Source organism: Phytophthora cinnamomi (genome assembly GCF_018691715.1).
Source record: "Phytophthora cinnamomi strain GKB4 chromosome Unknown Contig21, whole genome shotgun sequence".
Lineage (NCBI taxonomy): Eukaryota > Oomycota > Peronosporomycetes > Peronosporales > Peronosporaceae > Phytophthora > Phytophthora cinnamomi.
In genome coordinates this window covers 1,669,996-1,682,797 of record NW_027150954.1, presented here as the reverse complement: position 1 = coordinate 1,682,797, position 12,802 = coordinate 1,669,996, and the positions used below count along the sequence as shown (strand labels likewise).

At 55.3% G+C, this 12,802-nt stretch overlaps 1 protein-coding gene across 1 annotated transcript; it reads right to left on the bottom strand.

Moving 5' to 3' along the window:
- Positions 1-9,613: 9,613 nt before the first annotated feature.
- IUM83_03715 (uncharacterized protein) lies at positions 9,614-10,715 on the bottom strand (the record flags this gene model as incomplete). The annotated part of the gene is made up of 5 exons (XM_067927743.1): positions 9,614-9,634; positions 9,708-10,178; positions 10,257-10,376; positions 10,459-10,568; positions 10,658-10,715. The coding sequence occupies 5 exons, from the start codon at positions 10,713-10,715 to the stop codon at positions 9,614-9,616; spliced, it is 780 nt and encodes a 259-aa protein (XP_067795387.1).
- Between the last annotated feature and the right edge of the window lie 2,087 nt (positions 10,716-12,802).

The window sequence follows — 12,802 nt, the reverse complement described above, 5'->3', positions numbered from 1 at the left end:
CAACGAGTGTTTGTCGAACACTTTATCTTCCTGGACCTGGACGATAAGTTCGACGTGGTACTGGGCATGCCTTGGCTTGCACGGCATGATCCGGTAATAGACTGGAAGAAGCGCACGCTCGTGCGTTTCGGCCGCGACAGCGGAACAGAGAGCGATGGCCCTGTTACCGCAGCGCACGCACCAACAGGTGCGCGCGGCTCACCAGTCGAGACAGCGCTTAACGCTGCTGTCCCGGAGTGCCCAAGGAGTGCGCGAGGGTGCGCACAAGTGAAACCCACGTCGTGTAAGGGACAGTCCCTGACCCGAAGAGGTCAGGTCGACAACGACGCGTCGGCTCCGGGAGCCGACGCACCCTCGGTCATGAGGGACTCCGCCAATGAACGGTGTCGAGGTGACGAAGGCATGTCAAATCCGGGCGTTGACGCTGCAAACAGTGCGGACGGTTGCAAACGTACCGCACTAACGCAATTTGCATGCTGTCGTGCAGCCGGGCTTGATATCGCGCGCCCGCGGACAGGGTCCGCCGGCGAGCAACTGTCCACGGCCGGGCCTGGACCAGAAGAACAACAGTGCGGAGCCGGGCTCCGCACAACAAGAAGACGGCGCATGCGGAGAACGCTGCGCAAGTCTCGGTCCGGGACCGAGACCCCACGAGAACAGTCTGCTGGGCAGACCGAGGCGGCGACGCCGGATGTCGAGCCGCTAAGCGTCTTGACGCGCACTGATACTGGATTCCAGTATCGTGAAATGGAACTCGCTAATCCTCCGACGACGGCGTCGGAGTTGGGTCATGATCTGGAAGCGCTTCACGCGCGACTTGCACGATGGACGCATCGAGCAGGTCTGCGTTCTGTCGAACAGCGAAAGAACGGAGAGCGAGAGCGAAGAGCTGAGACAGCTCTTCATGGGAAGTACCACTGAGAGTGAAGACACTATCAGTGCGAAGACGAAGCGAGAGCGCTTCGAGGAACAAGGTTGGGACTCGCTGAAGTCGACTCCCCATTACGAATTGTTGAGGGAGTACAAAGATGTACTCGCGGAAGGGCACTCAGCACGAGATTGATCTCGTGCCGGGCACGCAATATTGTATCACACGGCAGTGGCTACTGCCGCGAGAGCAAGTAAAAGCAATCGACGACTTCTTTGAAAGTCGTCGCAAAGCAGGACAAGTGCGGGAATCAAAGTCCCCGCACAGTGCTCCGACGTTCTGTGTCAAGAAGCCACAGGGCGGATGGCGCATCGTTCATGCCTACAACAAGCTGAACGATGCGACGGTACCGGCGCAGACGCCGATACCACGAAAAGATGTTATCATCGATTCGATGGCCGGGAGCACCGTTTACAGTGCTCTCGACTTGCGAGATGGATTTTATCGGATCCTAATGCGTGAGAGCGATATACCTCTCACGGCAGTGAGCACGCCAAGCGGCATGCTCTGGGAATGGCTAGTAATGCCACAGGGGCTTAAGTACGCTCCTGCGACCTTCAACAGGTGCGTGACGCACTTGTTGCGCTCGGTGCGCGACTTCGCGCCGAGCTACTTCGATGATGTATTCATCCACAGCCGAGCTGTGGACGGGAAGACCGACGTAGAGATGCACAGGGTGCATCTCCGGAAGCTACTTGAGCTTATGCGAAAGCATAAGCTCTACGCGAACCTGAAGAAGTGTATCTTCGGGGCGAGCGAGATACCCGTCCTCAGGTGTCTCGTAGGGAAGAATGGTGTTCGCCCTGACCCGGAAAAATTCAGAGTGATTAACGAATGGCCTGCACCTTCAAGTGTCAAGGAACTGAGGCAGTTCCTTGACTTGGCTACGTACTTGTGCAAGTACGCGGAGGATTACGCGGGCAAGATCCGCCCGCTGTCGCAGCTTCTTAAGAAGGAAGCTGTGTGGAATTGGACACCCGATTGCCAAAAGGCATTCGATGCAGTCAAGCGGGCTTGACTGAGGCGCCGATCTTGGCAGTGGCTGACCAAGATCGCCCATTTCACGTCGTATGTGACGGATCCGACTTCGCCATCGGATGTGCGTTGATGCAGCACGATCACGAGGGCGTGATCGTGTCGTCTACTACCAATCGTGTCAGCTGAAGCCAGCTGAGCGCAACTATCCGGTGCATGACAAGGAACCCCTTGCCATGAAGTATGCACTCGCAAAGTTCCGAGTCTATTTGCTTGGAAGTAGACCATTTGTGGTCTACACCGAACATGCATCACTGCGCACCGCAGTGAAGTCGCCACACATATCACAAAGAATGGCGAGATGGCTTTCATTCTTCGCGGAGTATAACTTCCGGGTTGAATACAAACCCGGAAGATTGAATGTGGTGGCCGAGGCGTTATCACGTCGGCCGGACTATGCAGAAGCTGATGACGTCAATGCCATCGACGCCATGCGAACGAGCACACCCACATCGTCTCTGCTGAACGACGTGAAGGCCGCGTACGCGCACGACGCGGACGCGAAACGCTTGCTGGCCTATGGCACAGCACCTTCTGACAAGGCTCGTCAGAAGTTGCCCAAACACCCTCGTGCGCGCGCACACCGCTTTCGTGTGCTCGACGGACTACTGCTTTACAATGCAGTCGACGACAACGCGGATCGCGTTGTCGTGACAAATGACCATGACCTGCGACTCAGGATCATGTACGAATATCATGATGCCCTGACTGCGGGATATCTCGGACGTGAGAAGACATACGTCCTTCTCACGCGCGACTTCTACTGGCACCACCAGTATACGTGGGTGCGCGAGTACATCCGTGCTTGCGAGGTATGCCAGCGCGTAAAGCCTGCGCCGTTTGCCCAGGCTCCGTTGCAATCACTACCGACTCCGTCGGAGTGTTGGAAGTCGATGTCTTTGGACTTCATCTTTGGTCTTCCCCCGGACAGCGGAGGGAATACCGGTGTTGTGGTCTTCGTCGACCGCTTCAGCAAGATGGTACATCTTGCTGCGGTGCCGGCAGAAGTGACTGCGAAGCAGACGGCCCGTCTGTTCGTTGACATGGTGTTCAAACAACATGGCATGCCGACCGACATCGTGTCGGCCAGAGACCCACGCTTCACAGCGAACCTGTGGGAAGAGGTGTTTACTCTTCTTGGGAGCCAGCTTTCAATGTCGACTGCGGACCATCCGCAGACGGACGGCCAAACCGAGCGCGTGAACCGCGTGCTCGTCGACATTCTGAAGCGCTGCGCTCACTCGTTCCAATACTGGAGGGAGTGTTTGTCGATGGCGGAATTCGCCATAAAAAACTCGGTGCATGCCTCGACCGGGCATACACCGTTTTACGTGAATGCCATGCGGCATCCCCATCTGCCGAGTTTACTCGGAGTGGTCGCTCCCACTTTAAGTGGGGGAGGATCTGCGACTGCAACACAGCAGTCAACTGACACCTTCACAGTGTCAGCCGCGACAACAAGGAACAAGACAACCAGGTCTGCGCGGGGCGCAGACCTTGGCAGGAAGAACCAAGGGTCAGCGCAGGGCGCTGACCCCCAGAACAAGGAAAACGAGTCTGTGCAGAGCACAGACTCCACAAGGAACATGGATCACGGGTCTGCGCAGCGAGCAGAAACCGCGAAGAACCACGCAGAGGCCGGGCCTCTTGCGGAGAGAGAGCTGAACGATTTCAGCTCAGATGCGATTGACTTCATCAATAAAAGACAAGCCGTAATTTGGTTAGTCCAGGACGCGATTGCAACTTCTGTGGATAAACAGAAGCTGATCGCAGACAATGTGGGCAGAGGCAACACAAATGAATTCAAAGTTAGTTCATTGGTTTTGTTATCTACTCAAAACCTGCCTAAACATGCAGTTTCGGATTTCGGAGCAAGTAAGCTTGCTCCGCGCTTCATCGGGCCATTCACGGTGATGGCACATCACGGTAACGCATACACGCTAGACATACCGTCTAGCATACGGCTCCACCCGACATTTTATGTCGGGCGGTTAAAGCCATACCTCCAGCACGAGCCAAGTGGCTCGTCTGACCCGAAGAGACAGAGTCGGCAGGGGAAACCCTCCTCTCCAGCGCGTAGTCGCCCTGGAGCAGTTAATACAGTCGGGCCTACTGCCCGACCGGCACGTTCAAGGCGGTCTGGGAGACCGCCACAGCCGGGACACGATGGTACAGAGCGGCAATCTCCGCGCTCTGAAGGTACTCCACGACCGTCACCTAGTCGTGGAGCGACACGAGAGGAAGATCAACATAGCGTTGACCATCGGGGCGTGTTTCCACCACCTCCGCCACCGCTGCGAGACGCACGCGGAGAAATTCGCTGGATCGTCTAGCGAATTGTCGATCATAGGAAAACAATCCGAGGTCCGGATTGTTTTCGCATTCGCTGGAGAGGTTTCCCTCTCCAGCACGACACATGGGAACCACGGAACGTTCTGATGGAAGACGTTCCGGACATGGTGAAGGAATACGAAGCCCAACACGCACTACCAGCAAGAAGGTAGTGCGAGCGCTGTAGTAATCTACAACCTGACGCCTCGCGTGCTAGATAATTAGCACGGAGATGATTGAAGCTCTCAGGTATACATATAGTATACCTGTTGTGGTCGCGGTTGCGAATACGCACCGCCACCTGGACGGACAGTCCGCACGGCGCACGGACACCAGCCTCCACCGCAACAGCGTGGAGTTGCTAATACTTGCCTCACTTCGAGAAGGACTCGAAGTGCTTTGGCGCTTGCTTACTCGATCACGGTAAGCAACAGCAATTCGCTTAGAGATGTCGACGCACAGGCGCGGTCGACATCGAAGAATCGCACACAGGCACTATGTTGTCAGTTCCCGTGGTAGCGGCGAACCTCGCCCTACCGTGCATGGTACTCAGCAACAGAGAGCTTACCCTCTGTTGCAATGGCAGTCTTCAGTTTGGTCGTACTCATTGTGGATGAGTACGGAAATCTCCAGCACAAACAATTGACAAGCAGTCAATATTAACTGACGTGTCGAGACCGACACGTCTAAGCTTAACGGGGGGATGGTGTAACGGGGTTACACACACAAGTGACAACAGTCACTTGTGCATGACATTTGTCACTTCTGGTTTAACAGATAAATATCTGTTAAAGGTTTTAGATACTTCCTCACATTGGTGTAAGTCACACCAATGGATACATTGAACTGGGCCACCACAATGAGTGGGCCACACCTACCCAAAGATCCTATTGGTAGAAAGCAGCATCTTTCTACCAATTAGAGAAGTGCATATTGGCGGGGCCCTGACAGCCAGCCGCTGCCAACCCCTTTCATAGATGATAAACAGTTTTAGCAGATTTAGGAGGAAGATCAATTTACAAACAAGACAGTTCTCATTTTACCTTAACTAGCTACTTGGTGGTTTTATTTGATTTATATTATAGTTGTGGACTCAAGTATAATCAATTCAAATTGTTAATAAACTCCTATGCTTCCTCATACACGTAGCGCGACGTGTAAGCTAAAGTAGTGAGCCAAAGTAGGCCCACTACATAACCGGAAACCTCCCGAAGATCATCCTTTAGAACCGATTCAAGCTCCGCCAGCTCCAGCAGCAGCTCCTAACCCAGAATACATTGATTCTGTGGAAGTACAAGAAGAGAGACGACGGCGCATAGCTACTGCACAACGCGAAGAATTACGATGGGCTAACCTCAAGACCTTATTACGTGGTGATGTCAAGAAAATTGGATACCGAGCAGCCAGAGATGCATGGAAGATTGCAGATAAGTTCGTGTTGTCGGAAGGCAATTTGATACACTACATTGGAATGAGTCGTCGGCGCGACGCTGAGTCGCAAGAGGAGATCTCGCTGCGTCTGGTGGTATCAACCACGATGATTCAAGAAGTACTCCAGAACTGTCATTACTCGCTGGAAGGTGACCATCAGGGCGTGGAAAAGAACCTATCAGCGAGTCAAGCAAGATTACTACTGGCTGGGCCTTTACACCGACGTGGAGAAGCACGTGAAGTCGTGCCCCGACTGTACCACCAGCAAAAGCCGCCCCCAGCTGAGAGGATACTCTACTGGCAACGTGCCGGTGGAACAACCTTTCCAGATAGTGTCACTGGACTTCCTGATACCACTGCCAAAGACGCGGAGAGGCAGCACAGCCCTGCTGCTCTTCCAGTGTTTTTTACGGGGTTTATCGTTGCGAAAGCCACGGCAGATACCGGCGCACTCAAGATGGCACAAGCATTCGAGGAATGCATATACCGACGATTTGGTCGCCTTCACTCATCCGCCATGAACGCGACCCACGATTCATGTGTGAAGTGTTCCAAGCGTTTGCAGAAATGATGCAGTCAAGGTCCCGAGCAACGCTGAGTTACTGGCCGCAAGCCAACGGACAGCAAGAACGGTCAGTCAAAACCGTAATGCAATCCGTCAATGTATACGCCGAAGCCCCGCTTCAATAAGACTGGGACGAGATCGTGGAGCGCTTTGACTTCGCCATCATGAACTCACAAGACACGACTCGAAAGGAAACACCATTTTATTTTGAGCACGGGTGGCACGCCCAGGCAACGCTCAAATCTATGTCGTCCTCGCTACGACATGGCACGCCGAAGCAATCAGACGTAGTGGCATGTCGCCGCGAGGTCAACAGACAACACCAGAATGCTATGGAGATGGCCAATGAATACCAAGCCACCGAGAAAACTTGCAGGGCCCGTGAACACAACGCCAAACTAAGCACGAATGAGAAGGCGATACTGGCGAAGACTCAGGAGCCCGGGTCGTCTGCGACAGCACAAGACCAACCGTCTATGGGACAAGGGAACCCCGTCTCAAGTGACCTGTCGCACAAAACGAGTACGCATGAGCAGCCGTCGACGCGCGAGTCGGCGGCGACCGCTCCAAACCAAGACAGGGGGCACATGTCTCACGGGACAGGGTCGATCCACCGAAGACTGGCGGAATTGAGCCGTTTGCAAGTCGGAAATTAATGCTGCCGGCTCCGTTTGATGTCGTCAGCAGGGTCTGGTTGTACATGGAGAGCGTCAAGCCCTGAACTGGCACACCGGTGGCATGGGCCCTTCCGGATCAAAAAGAGGCTAGAAGACTATGCCTCCGAAACCGAGTTACCGGACCGCAGTGGATACCGATTTTACCCAGTCGTCCATATCTCCCGATTGAAGCTGGTCGATGAGTTTGGAGATCGACCGAAGACTCGACTTGCGCCCGGCGTAGTCGACGACACACGGCTAGATTTCGACGAAGAGCGGCTCCCTGAATACAGCTGGGGGCCGGATCACATGGGCGGGGAATATGAAGTTGAAGCCATCCTCGACGACCGTGTGCCATTGTCCACGGGAACCGAGAGGGCAGTGCGCGAATTCAAAATCAAATGGGTCGGCTACGATGAACCAACGTGGGAACCAGCCGCCAACCTTTCCTGCGGCGGGCTCCTCTACGATTACCTGCGGCGCAAAAGAAGTGAACAGCGCCTGCAGTTCGTTCATGTCGCTGACGAAGACTAGGTGGCTATGAGTCACCGCAATGATGACCTGTACTTGGGGCAAGATAGCCCAAGACCACAGACGAAAACAGCTACTGCGACATTATCTTTTGCATTTGAAATTAAACACTACCAAGACGGAAAGATAATCAACTACAACTCAGAAGCGAGACTGAAAATGAAACTCAAATAGATAGAAGACGCTGCCGACGACTCGCTTGAACTCAACTTCAACTCACTCAGGATCAGAAGCAACAACTGCACGTGTCTGGACGCCAAGCAGATCCGAGTCGCCAGAAACACCAGCAGTGTCAGAAGCTTGTTCCTCTGGAGCAGATTCAGCGCTTGGCGAAGACTCAGACGCTGCAGCAACCCGGCCATCACCAAATTCAGCGACCCATTCTGGGCTCAATTCACCATGCCTTCAGGACGGGACAAGAGTCGGTGATCCATAGGCAACGGGGTGGGTAGTCGAGCATTCAACATCTGAGTTCAACACTTGAGAGCTCCAGGAAGCGTGAACAGCGGGTCCAAGTATGGCATCGTCCACTTGGCCACTTGCTTGGAAAACCTGACGTGTGGCTGTAGGCCACGCACCGGTGGCGGCACAGCGAGCGGGCGCTGGGAACTGGGGTCTGATCCAGGCATGGATGAAATGGTGGTGACGACTTAAGTACGACCAGATAAAGCAGACCGGCGTGGAACTGATGGGCCCCAACGTTGTTCACGGGGACGCCTCTGATTCCTTGGTGAAGCGGAAGCCGCATCCACAGTCCCAATACCAGCATCTTGGATTGCTCCCGACGACTCAGTGCCCGGGCGATCCGAAACAGAAGTGGAACTAGGAGTTTTCCCCGGCAACTCAATGACGGATGCCACGACCAAGTTTTCTTCATCCGACCCAATATTCGGGAACCACTCGAGAGAAATACCAGCGTCAGCATTAACATGCTTAGACGGAGCGCTTGCAGCCCCAGCATCTTCATCCGATGACTCCTCCACCGAGAAGGTTTGCGCGAAGGAACGACAGGTGAACTGTCCGACGAAGACTTAGAAACGCTTCCTGAGGAAATGGCGCGAGCTGGCGTACTGGCAGCGGGCTGCGAGCGGGCCCATCGCCCCTTGGGTTGCCGTTTCGATTTGCCTTTGGCCGATGAAGCTTTCGCTGCCGACTTGGGCGGTGCTCCTGCAGCCGCAGGAGCACTTCAGGAAGACTCGGCGATCTCCACTTCCGCTACCAAGTGCTCACCATCTTGAGTAGAAGACCAAGAATTCCCAGAATCAGCCACCGAAGCCTCACGGCTACCACCTCGACCAGAGGATGATGTACGAGACCCACGAACAGATGAGGTTGAGGCTTCGCCAAGACGGCGTGGTCTCCTGGCCGGACGACTGGTGGACGGGCCGCGACGGCTTGACGACGAACGAGGACGCTTCTGCTACACCGAACGAGAAACAGAGCGAGCTTGACCGACCACGCTGAAGCCGGGAACCGGGCCCCTCTTGCGACGAGCCCTTGCGTGAGCGACCAACTTGCGCGGCAGGCGAAGCACGGTCTGCTTCAACATCAGCAGCACGGGTTCCCGGTGTGGTCTTGTTCGCCTCGGCCGCCCGCTCCTCCGGCATCAACTCAACTTGAGAATCAGATCTCATAAAGGCAGCGTGGGCCAAGTCAACGGCAATGGCATCCTCGGTGCGAGATGGATCGGCATTAGCCAGCATATCCTTGAGGACTCGTCGGGTCTCTTGGCCGATGTCCAGCAGATCCCAGTTCAACTCACCAGTCGACAAACCCGCAAAGGAGTGAGTCATCGCCCAGAGTCAGAACACAAGCCAGCACGCAAGAAGACGCAATACCTAGGCAACCGGCACGAACCTTCGGAGATCAGCACAAGGACGGCCGGATCCATGTCTTCAAACTTGACATGCGCCCGACGGGTCCGACTGGCGCGCGTCAGCCGCTTCACTTGCTCTTGGAGGTCTTCATTTCGGCGCTGGAGGCGAGTCGACGGCGAGTCATCGCCAGCATCCAAGCGAGCCAGAAGGTCATGAAGACGCTTGCTCTGTGCTGTCGACGACGCCACCGTAGCCTTGAACACCGTCTGCTCGCGAGTGAGCTGGAAGGCCAGCCGCTTGCACTCGACGTCGGCAGCTTTTACGCGGTTCTCCAAGCGAGCTGCCGTCTCGGTGTGTACATCCACACCTCCTCGAAGACCTTCCATCTCTTGGGGGTAGGGAGCCTCCAAGACACGCAAGCGCTTGATCTCTTTCTTGGAATGCTCGAGCTCCGCGCTTTCTTGCTTGAGGAAGACCATGGTGTTCTTGTGCTTGAAAGATTCCCTCATCATCGAGGTTTCGACGGCAGCACGCGCGGCTTCGGCAGAATGGAACTGGCCTCGCATCATAGCCAAGTCCAAGTTGATGTCATCGTGGACCCCCATGTTGGGCTGAGCCACCGCCACCACGTCGTGCAGCGAGTGGGTGGCGGCCAAGCGAGAACCCACGTGACGGTCCCCACGGATGTTGGGGCCCTGGTGCAAGGTGACATTTAGTCGGCCGATAAGATCCAGCCGAGGGCCCAACACTACGGTCACACGCTCCGACGACTTAGCACTGGCCTCCATGATGATCTGTTCAAGGAATTCACGCGACACAGCACCACCAGAGACCATCGAGTCACTGGCAGCATTACCAACGGGCACATCAACCAGAGAAGTGGCCTTCAAGACAAGAGTCGAAGATAACAACCTCGAAAGCGGAAGCGGCCCAAGATCAAGGTGCAAGGCAACGGGACGTACCGAAGGAGCAGTGGTGGTGGTGGCCAGTGATGCAGACGGCTCAGCAGACGCATCTAGCGAAGCCTGGCGCGGCGGGTCGCCGCTAACACCCGAGCTCAACCCCGGAGATGACAAAACAACCTGTGAACCAGTCGCATGAAGCCACCAAGGATCAGTACCTCACGTGAAGTTGACGGAAGGCGAAAAGACGATAAAGACTCACCGTGGACGAGCTGCTAGTCGACTCAGCCACACTCCCGTCTTCGGCCACCGCCGACTGCGGGGTAGCAGGAGTAGCAGAAGGACAAGCGCACTTCCTCGACCAGGCGAAGACTGGCAAAAAAAACAAGATCCTGGTTAGCAGTGAAGACGACGAGCGGACAAGAAAAGGCGGCTTACCTGAAGCGAGGACCGAGACACACCGAGAGCCCTGAGCGCCGAGTTCACGGCGGACTGGGCAGCACGCGAAGTTCCGACCATGGCGCAGGAAGCACCCCGACGGACACCAGCACGCGGCTCGTGTCACGGTGGGGGCAATTGTGGTATCGGGAAATGAAGCCGAATCCAAAGCCCAAAGGCGAGACAAGGGGCGAAGAAGACTTGAGGCGCCGGTGCCAACTGGCAAGTCACAACCCATCACCAGCCATTGGACCAAACTCCCCGAGCGCTGATTGGCCTAAATTGGTCGGTAACAATGACTCGTCGACGGTCCCAAGTCAAGCGTGGCGGTTGCAGCTCGCTAAGTACGGTGCGAACCGACTGGCAAGATCCGAACTTATGAGTCGTCGGCGCCTGTCCCCAGTCGTCGGTGTGCTTTTCAACGGCCGTTTGAGTCGTCGGTAACGCCGCCACGTCGCAGAGAAAGTGCTGAAGAGTTGTGAGTTACAACTCGCGGTCCAAAAACGGACGCGTTTATACTTGATATTTGTATTGATCGATAGGAAACTTAAGAAAAGACAAGATAAGCCTTCGAGCAACAATAACAGAACAGTTTTTCCTCCCAACAACGCAAGGGCGACACCGGTGCCTGCAGTGAACGACCTGCAGCTCAAGGTAAATCTGGTAGGTAGGATTATGACTGTCGGTGGGCACATCTACTAGTGTAGCGTGTGTTCATCCCTGGCAGGGCCAAGAGTGTAGTGGCCGGTGTATTGGTAGCGACGAGTCGTCGCCAGGTAGTGGAGGAGCGAGAGCGCACTCCATTTATTTCTTCCCGCCGGAGTATAGCTCCGACACCCTCGTATCACGCCGTAAAATGCCGGGACCCCTCCTTCTGAGGGCCTGCGAGGTATATTTTGTGTGTGAAAGCGTGCTAGCCTTTGCTCGTGGCTAGTGACGCTGAGTCTTCCATCGGTCGACTAGCGGAAGCTCGGTACACAGGGGAAACATCAGCCGGTGCAAGGGAAAGTTCCTGGTCCTTCAGGTTCTAACCCTAACAAGCCCATTGAGGCTTCGGTGACTTGGTGGGTGTTGTTGGCGGGGAAAGTGTGCCTTATATAAATTAGCGCGTGTTCCTACACGACACTGATCTTGCAGAGCAACTCGTTAGGGTCCGTACTGACCTTGGCGTGCTGCTGAACTAGATACCACAGCGCCCGCACCGGACAGCACCACGACAGAGGAGACTTTTTCAGGGAACGACTCACGCCGACACCGCTTTGATCATTTTTGCCACCGCGAAAATTGATGACGACGCCCTTTGGTTGATCCTTGTTGGGGCTGCCGCTGCATCGCTGGCGATGAAAGATACGTCCGAGCGGTGCATTGCGAATCGATATTGATTTTCGCCGTTGCTGAGGGATTTACGGCGCCTTAGTGGAAAGAAGAAGCCCGCGACCGTAGTCCCCCAGAGTACGCGGTCGTGGGCTGAGTTGAAATCGAGGCGCTTGTGGACTGTCCGCATGATTGCCATTGTAACTGGGTGGTTGGGGCTCGGGGCTGGTTGAAGCTGCTGGATTCCGCGGATTGCCATGGCATGGTGAGGGAGGAGGACGACATTGAAGCCATGCTGCCAACGATGATACCACGCGATATGATTGATATCGGAGCCGATGGGTTGGGCCGAGTTGCCTGCCGATGTCCCTTTAGAGTGTCCTCCAAACTTGTAGCAGTACGCAGTAAAGTGGGCCAACTGGTGGGAGGCAACGCTGGGGACATCTGGAAGCCACAGGCTGAAACCGACTTCGGTGCACCAGCGGCACCACTGCCGCCGTGTTGATCAATAGTGCTGCTGCCACGATGCGACCAAAGCCTGGGACTGCAGACTGAAGAGAATGTTGAGTAGATGTTCCTCCATTTCTCTGGAACTGCTACCTGCTTCCGTCTAACAGACATGCGAGACCACGTAAGCGAGTGTGGTTCCGACCATGCTCGCGACCCAGCGTCAGACATGCGGTTGAAAGCACCCTGAAGCTGATTGGCGGGTTTGCGAGCATTGAATACGGCCCAATGGCGCGGTTTATCTCCTTGGAGAAGTGGTTCCGTGACGTCAGGCGATTATTCCACGCCACCGCCGAGACATTATCGCTCCAACAACGCACAGGATGTATCGATTCATCGAGACGGTG